The sequence below is a fragment of the Marmota flaviventris genome, chromosome 3 (genome assembly GCF_047511675.1).
Source record: "Marmota flaviventris isolate mMarFla1 chromosome 3, mMarFla1.hap1, whole genome shotgun sequence".
Lineage (NCBI taxonomy): Eukaryota > Metazoa > Chordata > Mammalia > Rodentia > Sciuridae > Marmota > Marmota flaviventris.
This window is the reverse complement of record NC_092500.1, coordinates 89,292,581-89,306,042: the sequence shown is the minus strand read 5'-3', so window position 1 is coordinate 89,306,042 and position 13,462 is coordinate 89,292,581. Positions and strand designations below refer to the sequence as shown.

General features: G+C 34.5%; 1 protein-coding gene across 1 annotated transcript in view; it reads right to left on the bottom strand.

Moving 5' to 3' along the window:
• Positions 1–818: 818 nt before the first annotated feature.
• The window catches only part of Slco1a2 (solute carrier organic anion transporter family member 1A2), a 65,908-nt gene continuing 53,264 nt past the window's right edge, over positions 819–13,462 (bottom strand). Inside the window, exon 15 of the mRNA XM_027934244.2 lies at positions 819–1,472. Coding sequence (XP_027790045.2) covers positions 1,253–1,472 — 220 coding nt within the window. The 3' untranslated portion in view covers positions 819–1,252. The remainder of the gene's footprint in view (positions 1,473–13,462) is intronic.

Here is a 13,462-nt window from a genome sequence, read left to right as displayed (position 1 = left end):
TTCTAATTGCATTTAAAATTCCTATACCTTCTTCCACTCTATTCCTTATGGATACTCTCATTTCCTTTATATTCAACACAAATTATCATAGTGTATTGACACCCACTTCTCCCACCCTTCTTTCCTACAATCTCTCTACCTTTAGGGATTTTGACTTTCATTTAAAATGGAGGAAGAATGAGGAGTAGACGAATATGTTCATTTACTGTTTTGAACCAGAGCCCTATATTATTAAAAAGTTTTCATGTACCTCTAAAATCTTTTCATTATTTTTACTCATAAATTAAAAATAACATGAACAGGTTTAGTTTTTCATGGATATGTTGAATTTTATTGACTTCAGTTTCATAAAAGAAGCTACTTTTCAAAAGTATCATTCTCCCAAATAAGTTTTGGAAATTAATGTTTGTGTTCTAACTTAGGATCCAATCAATAACAAACATTGATCTACAAAAGCCTCCTGAACCTGGGAAAATAGTCCTTTGACAATATCTGGTACTACAAGTGGTCTGTAAGAGCTATTTTTCTCATAATGTCCTTCTATCCTTTCATTCAGATACTTATTTTTAAAAAGACTTGAGTTGTTGGATTTAAATTGCTGAAAAAATTCCAACCATCTTCACTACATAACTTTTAATAACCTGATTATGTTTGTCAGTATTTTGAACAAAATTAGCAAATACATGACATGAGTAATAAAGGAGAGAATTGATAACAAAAGATGACATAGTAATGAGCAATCTACTTTGAAAATTCATATCTGGAATGAATAGAAATATCAAAGAACAATTACTAAATATACTAAAAAGTTGTAGGCTTACTTCACATGAAAGTAATCAATGTGAATAAAATATTTCAAGTTCACATGAAAGGATGAAAATCTCAGTCTCTGAATAACCCCAATATACAAATTTGATAGCATTAAATAGATTTTTAGAATAGAAAAATTTTAGAACTATTTGGAAAAGGAGACGTAGAAAACAGACCCTTTCTTTGAATGAGTTAAAAGAGAAATTGTTGCTTTAACATAAAAAGTAAAGCTGGCTTTAAAATCCTGTTTAGTGGTTGTCATAAATGTCTCCTCTAAAACATCTCAAGTGCTGTTCTGATCCTTCAGACATATAGTGAACACTTTCACCATGAGCAAGTTCTTAAAGATAAGAAAAGTTACCTGCAGAACCTCTAATGATTTTTAAACAATTAAGTTTTATACTGTGTTTTCCACCTCTGGGAAGGCTGATAGAATAGGACATTATAGTTTAGTTTTCATTTCTTCGTCATTCAAAACCTTGGAATTTTGTTGAACATCTTTGCACTCTTTTTCTTTCTCTGTAATCTTCGTCACTGCAAGCTCAGTTCCTGAAGGGTCATTTTCACCAGGTAGATGACGCTTTCTCAAAAGAATCAGGATCAAAAAGGCAGGAATAAAACTTAATCCTCTTAGTGCTGCTGGCAATCCAAGGTAGATGTGTCTATTTAAAAAAAATTAATTAATATTAAATCTTACATAGACAATGTGATTAGCTCAAACTAATTTTCTTTATAATTATAGATATTTTATTACCCTAAAAATAGAAATTGTTTTGCATGTCAATCATATAAGCAATTTTGCCAACATTAATTCCAGTGTTTTATGTTTTTTAATTTTCTATGCAGAAACTCCAAATTTATTTTCTTCATATCTACCATTTGTTATTTTCATTATTATTTTTCACATTTAATAAAACCTCCAACTTAAATGTAATACTCAAAGTAATAGCAGTTTTATTCTAGTATTTAATAAGAATACTTTCATAGAATCATCATTAATCATGTTATATACTCTTGGGGTATTTTTTTAGATGACCTTTATCAGGTCATAAGTAGTGTCATGAAGGAATGAGGTCTGAGAGTGCTGAGACTAATGGTGGCAAACTGCTCAATTTCTGTGGCTCCATCTCCAGTGCAGAACTTGCTGGTTTGACTATTCCCCCCACACTCTGAAGCATCCTGGATGTGCACCAGCCTTGGACATTTTCCATGCTGCTAGGAGCAAAGATTGTAATCCATGGGGCTAAATATATAGCCATCTGGCATGGCCCACATAATGCCAAAAATCTCAGCTAATAAGAAAGGTCTTCTGTGGCTCAGGAATCAACCACATCACCAGGCATGCAGGATAAGGGCCTCTGGAGAAAGAATGCACATGTCAGGAAATAAGTTCTCAAATCCAAACACACATCTCTGCTAGGAAGAATTTTCGACTCATATTTTCCCCTCTGTCTATTCTATATTATATTATTTTGCTGTTTTTCATGACCTTTTAATCTTATTTTTATTATATTAAATAGGATTTTCTCTTTCTCTTCTACTCTCTCATTTTCCTTCTTTTTGAATTTTGCTTTTTTTTTTTTAACTTTTCAGTTTATTCTGTAGTATATTTGTCCCGTTCTTTTCTATTACTAAGGTGTTGCAGTTGTTTTCAATTTATTTTTACTGTATTTTGATATTTGGTTTGTTTTTATATTGTGGGTATTATTATTGTTGTTTTTTTTCTTCTTTGTGAGTGGAGCTCTGACTCAAGCATGGCACCCCAAGCATGTGGGTAGGGGCTTTGTCTCTGAGATACTCTCAGAGCATAGTTGAGAGAAACTCCAACCATGACCTAGTCTCATTCAAACCTTAATGAATGCTTTAAATTAGGATAAATAAATAAATAGCCTGAAGAGACAGAAGCCCCCGTCCCCGAATAATGACTCAGCCTTCTGTATTCATAAAAGAAGGGTTCTGAGGTCCCACTTTTGAAAACTCAATCCCATAGCAACAGATAATAATGACACAATTACTGTGGATACCACATTGTTGACAAAACAGGAAGAATTACCACAGAAGGTGCACCCAGTATACTATGCTATCTACAATACACCAGCCTAAATTATGGGGGGACCCCTATTCTTTCAAGACCTACAGAGGAAGCAGGTCCTTCAAGTTCAAATAGTATGCACTGTATCCAATCTCACCAATCACAATCAGCAAAGCCATGGGAAAATTATACTACCAAATACATTTGTAATAAAATTCAATAGTACACAACAAACTGATAACCTAGGGCACATAATTATCAGAAGGCTATTCTCTAAGAAGGCCTTCACATAAAAATAGAAGATATATAAATCCCAATGATAGACAAATATTAACTTAGATATAAATGAAACACAAGAAAATGAGACATCATGACTTCTCCAAAATCTGATAACTCTCGAATAATTGATTCTAAAGATACTGAAGTATAGGAAATGGCAGAGAATTTTTTAAATGATGTTAAAATGATCATTGAATTTAAAGAAGATATCAATAAACAGTTTAATGAGTTAAGGAAGAAAATTAAGGATATGAAGAGCAATTTTAAAAAGAGACAGAGATTCTGAAACAAAATAAAACCCATAAATCTTAAAAATGTAAAGCTCCACAAGCCAAATAAAAAATTTAGCTGAAAGCCTCAACAACAGACTAGATCAAGTGATATAAAAAAATATTAAGACTTGAAGATAAACCTGATGAATTATACATTCAGACAAAAATCAGGAAAAACAATAAGAATGAACAGGACATACAAAACCTATGGGTCATGAATAAAAGACCAAATGTAGATGATGTGATGGTGCATGCCTGTAATCCCAGTGGCTTGGGAAGCTGAGGCAGAAGGATCTCAAGTTCAAAGCCAGACTCAGCAACAGCAAGGCACTGAGCAACTCAGTGAGACTCTGTCTCTAAATAAAATATGAAATAGGGCTGGGGTTGTGGCTCAGTGGTTGAGTGTCCCTGAATGCAATCCCCAGTACCCGCCCCCGCCCCCACAAAAAAAAAGAGACCAAAATGTACTGATCCCATGTACAGATAAAGGAGCAGAGGTAAAAGCTAAAGACATAAACAATTTATTCAGTGAAATAATAGAAAATTTCTGAAATCTTGGGATGGATATGGATGCCTGGGAACAGGAGACATCTAGAAACCTAAATAGACATGATGAGAAAAGAACCTCTTCACAATAAAACATAATTAAACTGCCCAAAATACAAAACAAAAAAATAATATTGAAAGCTGTAAGAGAGAAGTTCCAGGTCATGTATGAAGGCAAACCCATCAGAATAATAGATTTCTCAACAGAAACTTTAAAGGCCAAGAAGACATGGGATGATAGACAGCAAGTCTAAAAGAAAATAACTTCTAACCTAGACTACTGCATCAAGCAAAATTATCCTTCAGAATAATTTTAATAATAATAATAATAATAATATAATTATTATTTAAATAATGATTTAAATTATTTAAATAGTTAAAACTAAATAAAGATCTTCCAAAATCAGCATTAACTAAATAACTTCATGACCACTAAACTAGTATTACAGAATGTACTTAAAGGAATTCTGTACTCAGAATATAAAGCATGATAAACAATCACAAAAGCACAGAGAAGAATAAATCTCACTAGAATAATTATTTTCTACTCTAGAAGAGTAGAAAAACAAATGAGAATTAGGAAATAAACATTATTAACTCAATAAACCATTAAAACTCTTAAGATGGATATAGAAGAAAGAAATGAATATATGGTATTCAAAGCAACCAGAAGAAAAACAACAAAATGACAGGAATTAGTACATACCTTTTTAAAATAATCTTGAATGTAAATGGTCTTAATTCTCCAATTAAAAGATGCAGGCTGGCTGATTAGATTAAGAACAAAGATCCAACAATTTTGTTTTTCTACAAGAAACTCACCTCACTATGGCAAAGATTTTCCAAAGTATATCATGTTATACCATAAGGCAAGTCTTAACAAATACAAAAACAAACAAAAAACAAAAATAATTTCCTTCAACTTTCCAGATAATATTGGGATAAGCTTCATATTAATATAAAGAGACATAAATTACAGTAGATGGGGTAGAGAAAGAAGATGGGAGGGGAGGAGAGGGGATGGCGGATAGGAAGGGAATAGGAAAGGCAGCAAAATACAACAGACACTAGTATGGCAGTATGTATAAACATGGATGTGTAACCAATGTGATTCTGCAATCTGTACACATGGTAAAAATGGGAATTCATAACCCATTTGAATCAAATGTATGAAATATTGTTAGGGTCTGTAAACAAGTCAAGATGGCGCCTGGCATTTTGCCAGAGGGAGTGGTTTGTGAAGTAACGCCAGCGAGTCATTAAGTGTGGAGATTCCTTATTGGTTGACTGCTGTATCTAGTTTATGTTAATTAAGATAAGCTGTGTGTAATTATGTATATATACCCCTACTGTCCTACAATAAACAGCTCCCACTCCAGCTGTATCAACCTTCACAAGTTCCTCGTCACCCCCCAGTTAGTTTGCTGCAGGCCAGACTGCGGCAAAATATGATATGTCAAGAGCATTGTTATGTCTTGAACAACCAATTAAAAAAAAGAAACTGTACTAAGACATGGAGATTAAAGAATAGGCTTTTAAACAAAAAACAAACCAAACAAACAAAAATGAGCCACGGAAGAAATCTGAGGAAATTCTGAAATTCCTAGACTTGGACAAAAATGGAAACACAACATATCAGAATATGTGGAATACAATTAAAATAGTACCAAGAGAGAAATTTTTAGCTATGGGTGCCTACTTAAAAAACAAACAACTGTGAGATCTTTTTCAAATAAATAAGCTAATAATGCAACCTTAAGGTCCTAGAAAACAAGAATAAAGCAAAACCAAACATAATAGAAGGAAAGAAATAGTAAAAATCAGAGATAAACTAAATAAAATAGAACAATACAAAGGATCAATGAAACAAAATGATGGTTTTTTAAATAAATAAATAAGCAAACAAGTTCTACAAACTCTTAGCCAAAGTAATCAAAAGAGAGAGAAGACCAAAATAAAAAAAAATTAGAGACAAACAGGAATATTATAACAGATACCACTAAAGTACAGATTATTATGAGAAACTATTTTGAAAGAACATATTCCAATAAAATAGAAAACAGAAATTGACTAATTTCTATGTACATATGACCTACCAAATTGAATCAAGAGGATATTAAAAACCTAAAAATATCAACAACAAGCTATGAGACTGAATTAGTAATAATAATGTTTCCCAAAAAAAGAAAAATCAGAAGACTGGTTGAATTCTTGCTGAATTTTGCCAGATTTTTAAAGAACCAACATTAGTGCTCCTCAAACTGTTCTTTAAAATGGATATAAAAGGAATCCTTCCAACTCATTCTATAAAGCCAGTATTACTCTGCTATCAAATCCTAATAAGAACACACAGAAAAAGAAAACTCGGGACAAATATCCTTGATAAACATAGATTTAAATATCCTCAGTAACATACTTAGAAATCAAGTTCAACAATCTATTTAAAAGATCATACACTATGATAAAATTGGTTTCATTCCAGAGATGCAAGGATGATTTAATACACATAAGTCATTATATGCAATATATCATTTAAATACAATCAAAGATAAAAACCACACTGTCATCTCAACAGATGCAGAAAAAGTCTTTGAGAAAATTCAACATCCATTCATGATAAGTCCTGAACAAACTAGGTAAAAAAGGATCACAACTAAACATAATGGCTCCATATTACAAAGCCATAGCCAACATCACTCTGCATGGGGAAAAATAAAGCATTTCTCCCCAAATAAGAAACGAGACAATGTATCCACTCTTACCACCCCTATTCAATATAGTATTTGAAATTTTTTTTCAGAGCAATCAGGCAAGAAAAAGAAATAACAGGGATATAAATAGAAAAGGAAAAGATCAAATAACCCCTGTTTATAGATGACATGATTCTATACTTAGAAGGTACTTAAAGATCCCACCAAAAACTTAAAACTGATAAACAAATTCAGCAAAGTAGCAGGCTACAAAATTAACATACAAAAATTAGTAGTTTTTCTATACAGCAATAAATAACTCACTGAGAAAGAAATCAGTAAAACAACCCCATGAACAATAGCCTAAAAAAATACCTAGGAATAAATTTAATCAAGGAAGCAAAAGAACTCTACAATGAAAATTATCAAACACTGAAGAATGAAATGGAAGAAAACACAAGAAGACAAAAAGATCTCCATGTTCATAGATTGGGAGAATTAACATCTCCAAAATTGCCATACTGGTAAAAGAAATCTACAGATTAAATGCAATCTCCATCAAAATATCAAATTGGAAGTGCAGATGGTCATTCTTTGAAGAACTAGAAAAAATAATCCTAAAATTCAAATGAAAGCAAAAAAGATTTCAAATAGCCAAAACAATCCTGAGCAAAAACAGCAACGTTGGTGACATCACAATAATAAATTTCAAAATATACTACAGAGAGACAGTAATAAAAACACCAATGCACCAAGGGGATGTACTAGAGGACCTATAAATAAACCCATGCATCTATGACTATGTGGTTCTCAAAACTGGCATCAAAACACATTGAAGAATAGACAGCCTCTTTAGCAATAATACTGAGAAAACTAGACATCCACATGTAGAAGATTCCAACTATATCCCTCTATACAAAAATCAATTCAAAATGGGTCAGAAACCTTAATATAAGTCCTGAACATTTGAAACTACTAGAGAAAAACATAGAGGAAACATTTAAAGATGTAGACACAGGTAACAGTTTCCTGAATAGGGCTCTAATAGCTCAGGAATAAAAGTAGTATTGACAAATGGGATTACATCAAATTAAAAAGCTTCTGCAGCATATGAGTGTGTCTCCCAACTACTCGCCCAAGTAGGAGTACTGGGTACTTGAGTGGGATCACCATTGGCATCAGCACTCACACATAATTTCCGGCCACCCACTCGAGCAAAAAATCAGACGCTCATGCAGGACACCTGGCAGCTTCCCATGCGCAGGAACTCTGGCTGCCACTCCCCTGTGGACTCCCATCTACCGGGTCGCCTTCATCTTGGGACACCGCAGCAGCGGAGATACTAAGCTCCGTGGCCTGCCTGCACTCAAGGGAGAATTTCACACAGGCTCTGAAGTCAACCGACAGCCACAAGTTGCACACCACAGAGCACAGAGCTCATCTCTCAACTCATCATCCAACGCCATCGCCCAGCTCCCCTCACCAACTCGACAGCCCATTGCTGAAAGCAATCACCTCAATCTTTGGTCACTTTCATCACCATCTTTGGGGGGGGGGGGGCAACTCCCAGTATGGAAGTGTAGCTGGCCAGGTACCCAGTTTCTAACTCCCCCCTCTCCCCAATAGCCACTAACCAGACACAATGAGTGCTCAAAACAAAATAGCTCTCAGCAGGGCAGGTGTGCAGTGCACCCAAAGCGCCATGCTAAAGAGCCCTGGAGAGAAAGGTCCTCATTTGGAAGTAGAAAGGGAAAGGATGAGTGTGGTAAAGTTTAGAGGTTAACACAGAGACCAGGAACTGGGAGGTCTTCAGGAGAGATAAGAAGATAAGACCAGGTGCTCACATCACATGAGTAGGCCCAAAAAGAGATCCTTGAGATGCAGTCTCCCATCAGAGACCTGCAGGAGCCACACCCCACTTCCAGATCCCCTCCAACCAAGACCAGCCTTACCGCCCTGGTTACCTTCACCATCCTGAGGGTGGAGATACCAGGTAACCGACCTACCCCACCTATTGGATGAGAAGGGAAGCAGGAAAGATACTGACCTCCAACCAAAACAATCCCTATTTCTCCCTTCTAGATTCTTGTTTTTCCTTCTCCCTCTCTATTCTCCCGTCCTCACATACCCAACATATGTGAAACCAAGTATTTTGCATGAAGTAGGATTTTGAGGACTGGGACATCTGAATAGTATGTTACAGTTGTGTTGTATATTCTTCTTGTTTTCTCTTTTTTTCTTTCCGCCAATTTTTACTATTTGAACTTTTTTTAAATTTTTCTTTATATATGTGTGTTTTTTTTATGTAACTCTACTGTCTTCCCACTTACTTGTCTACCCAAAATTACTTCCTCTCTCTTCTCCTGCTTCTAATCTTGGTTTTTAGATTTCTCTTTCACACTTCCTAAGATATAATAACTCTATATCTTCACCTCCTACCTCCTCAGTATATCATTCTACTCCTCTCTCCAGTTCTTTGTCCACCATCAGAAACTGTAAAACCTTTTACAAACCTACTGAACATATTGTAGATAATAATTGAATTCACCATTTCTGTACATTATGACCAAACTGTAAACATCTTAATAGTGAATATTTGTTTTTAGGGTGTACATTATTTATATTGGGATCTGTTAACATTGTTCTTAACCTCAAAGGAGAAGTATTGGAACCCTACAGGGTAACTATAAGCCTATAGGGTAAATACAGTAATGCCTCAGATCCACAGTGCTAGAAGGGAAGACACACAAGCAATATGAAAAGACAAGGAAAGAAGGTGCCCCAAATAAATGAAGAAACCACATTCTTAGAATCCATAGCCAGCACAGCTGAAGAAATAACAGAGAAGGAGTTCAGGATACACATAATTTAAAATGTTCTGAAAATTAAAGGATGATATAAGAGAACAAGTTCAGGCAGCAAAAGATCACTTTGATAAAGAGGTACGTAAACAAATACAGGAAGCAAAAGATTACTTCAATAGGGAGATAGAGGTTCTAAAAAAAAGAAATCCTTGAAATGAAAGAAATAATAAACTAAATTAAAAGTTCAATTGAAAGCATCACCAACTGATTAGACTACTTGGAAGACAGAACCTCAGACAGTGAAGAAAAAAAAATATAATTTTGAAAAGAATGTAGACCACATAGTGAAAATGGTAAGAAACAATAAGCAGAACATTCAAGAAATATGGGATAGCATTAAAAGATCAAATTTAAGAATTATTGGGATAGAGGAATGCCGCAGTCTGGCTGGGCACAAAATCACGAGCCACCACACAGCTTGTAGATTCAAACAGCAACTCTTTATTCCCGAACTCACACCAGCCGTCTACAATCACATTCTGGGGAAATCCACGTTCTCTGCCCAAATCCACCCCCACTGGGCTTCTGTCTCCCAAAAAATACTGTCTGAATCCCGTGAGAACTCAAGGGGAACTCAGGCAGCAGGATACGCCCTATTCCCAGCAGGAATAACCTTAAACCTGGAACCACCCTAAACCCGGATTATCCTAAACCGGGAACGCCCTAAACCCGGATCCACCCTGGTCCTTGAGCAAGGTCACCTTAGATGCAATGTCACTGCAAAATGTCCTATTTCCACGAGTCCTTCCACTAAGCAACATGGGGTACGCTGGCAAGGAAATTGTCATACCTACTTGGCTAATGGCTCCCAGCAGAGGAAGGCATAGAGTTACAAAAAAAGGAATGAGCAATCTATTTAATGAAATGATATCAGAAAATTTTCCAAATATGAAGAATGAATTGGAAAACAAAATTCAAGGGGCTTACAAGATGCCAAGTGTACAAAGTCACAACAGATCCACACTAAGTCACATTATCATAAAAATGCCTAACATACAGAATAAGGAGAGAATATTAAAAGCCATGAGAGAAAGGAATCAGATTACATACAGAGGGAAAGCAATTAGATTATGTGCAGGTTTTTCAACCCAGACCCCGAAAGCTAGAAGATCTTGGAACAACATAAATCAACCTCTGAAAGAAAATGAATGCCAACTAAGAACCTTATATCCAGCAAAATTAAGCATTAGATTTGATGATGAAATAAAGATCTTCCAGATAAACAAAAGTTAAAAGAATATACAACATGAAATCCTACACTACAGAACATACTCAGCAAAATATTCCATGAAGAGAAATTGAAAAACAACAATGAAAATCAGCAAAGGGAGGTATTACACTAAAGGAAAAATCAGCCAAAGTAGAATCCAAGTTAAATACCAAAAATAAACAAGAATGGCTGGGAATACAAATCATTCCTCAAATAATAACCCTGAATGTTAATGGCCTAAACTTACCAATCAAAAGACATAAACTGGCAGATTGGATTTAAAAAAAAAAAAAAGACTCAACAAAAATGCTGCTTCCAAGAGACTCATAGGAAAAGACATCCACAGACTGAAGGTGAAAGGTTGGGAAAAATCATATCACTCACATGGGCTGCAAAAGGAAACAGGGGTTTCCATCCTCATATCAAGTAGAATTCAAGCCAAAGTTAATCAAAAGGGATAAAGAAGGTTATTTCATATTGCTTAAGGGAACCATTCATCATCACCAAGACATAACAAAAATAAATTTATATGCCCCAAACAATGGAGCATCTACATTCATCAAACAATTCTCAAGTTCAAGAGTCAAATAGACCACAACACAATAATTATGGGTGACTTTAACATTTTAACATACCTCTTTCGCCACTGGATATATCTTCCAAGAAAAAATTACAAAGAAGGAGTTCAGGATGCACATAATTAGCTGAACAAAGAAACTATAGAACTCAATAATACAATCAATAACTTAAACTTAACAGACATATATAAATATTTCATCCATCACCAAGTGAATACACTTTCTTCTCAGCAGCACATGGCTCCTTCTCTAAAATAGATTAAATATTATGCCACAAAGCAACTCTTAGCAAATACAAAGAAGTAGAGATACTATCTTGCACTCTATCAGATCATAATGAAATGAAATTAGAAATCAATGATAAAATAAAAAATAGAAGCTACTCCAACACCTGGAGACTAAATTATACGCTACTGAATGAACAACAGGTTGCAAAAGATATCAAAGGAGAAGATTAAAAAATTCTTAGAAGTTAATGAGAACACAGATACAATGTATCAAAATCTCTGGGACACTATGAAGGCAGTTCTAAGAGGAAAGTTCATTGCATGGAGTTCATTCCTTAAAAGAAGAAAAAGTCAACAAATAAATGACCTAACATTCCATCTCAAAGCCCTAGAAAAGAAGAACAAATCAACACCAAAAACAGTAGAAGACAGGAAATAATTAAAATCAGAGCTGAAATCAATGAAATTGGAAGAAAAGAAATAATTGAAAAATTGACAAAAAAGTTGATTCTTTGAAAAAATAAAATTGACAAACCCTTAGCCATGCTAACAAAGAGAAGGAGAGACACAACTCAAATTACTAACGTCCATGATGAAAAAGGAAATATCACAACAGACACTACAGAAATACAGAAGATAATTAGAAATTATTTTTAAAACTTGTACTCCAGTAAAATAGTAAATATTGATGGCATTGGCAAATTTCTATAGTCATATGATTTGCCCAATTGAATCAGGATGATATACACAATTTAAACAGATCAATTTCAAGTGACGAAATAGCAGACACCATCAAAAGTGTACTAATCAAGAAAAGCCCAGGACAGGAAGGATACCCAGCCTAGTTCTACAAGACCTTTAAAGAACTAATACCAATACTCTTCAATTTATTTCAGAAAATAGAAAAAGGGGGAGCACTTCCAAACTCATTCTTTGAGGCCAATATCACCCTGATTCTAAAACCAGGCAAAGACACATCAAAGAAAGAAAACTTCAGACCAATATCGCTAATGAACATAGATGCAAAAATTCTCAATAAAATTCTGGAAAATCAAATACAAAAACATACCAAAAAGATAGTGTACCACAATCAAGTGGTGTTCATCCCATGGATGCAAGATTGCCTCAACATATGGGAATCAATAAATGTAATTCATCACGTCAATAGACTTAAAGATAAGAACCAAATGAGCATCTCAATAGATGCAGAAAAAACATTTGACAACATACAGCACCCCTTCATGTTCAAAACACTAGGGATAACTGGAGCATATCTCAACATTGTAAAAGCTACCTATGCTAAGCCCCAGGCCAACAGCATACTAAATGAAGACAAATTGAAAGCATTCCCTCTAAAAACTGGAACAAGACAGGAATGCCCTCTTTCACCGATTCTATTTAACATAATTCTTGAAACACTGGCCAGAGCAATTAGACAGACAAAAGAAATTAAAGGGATATGGATCAGAAAAGAAGAACTCAAATTAGCATTATTTGCTGACAGTATGATTCTATACCTAAAAGACCCCCAAAAAATTCCACAAGAAAACTTCTAAAACTAGTAAATGAATTCAACAAAGTATTGGGATACAAAATCAACACTCATAAATCAAAGACATTTCTGTATACCAGTGACAAATCCTCTAAAAGTTAAATGAGAAAAACTACTCCATTTACAATAGCCTCAAAAAAATACTTGGGAATCAAGCTAACAACATAGGTGGAAGACCTTTACAATGAAAACTGTAGAATTCTAAAGAAAGAAATTAAAGAAGACCTTAGAAGATGGAAAAATCTCCCTTGTTCTTGGATAGGCAGAATTACTTTTGTCAAAATGACCATATTACCAAAAGCATTATATATGTTTAATGCAATTCCAATCAAAACCCCAATGACATTTCCCATAGAAATAGAAAAATCAGTCATGAAATTCATCTGGAAAAATAAGAGACCC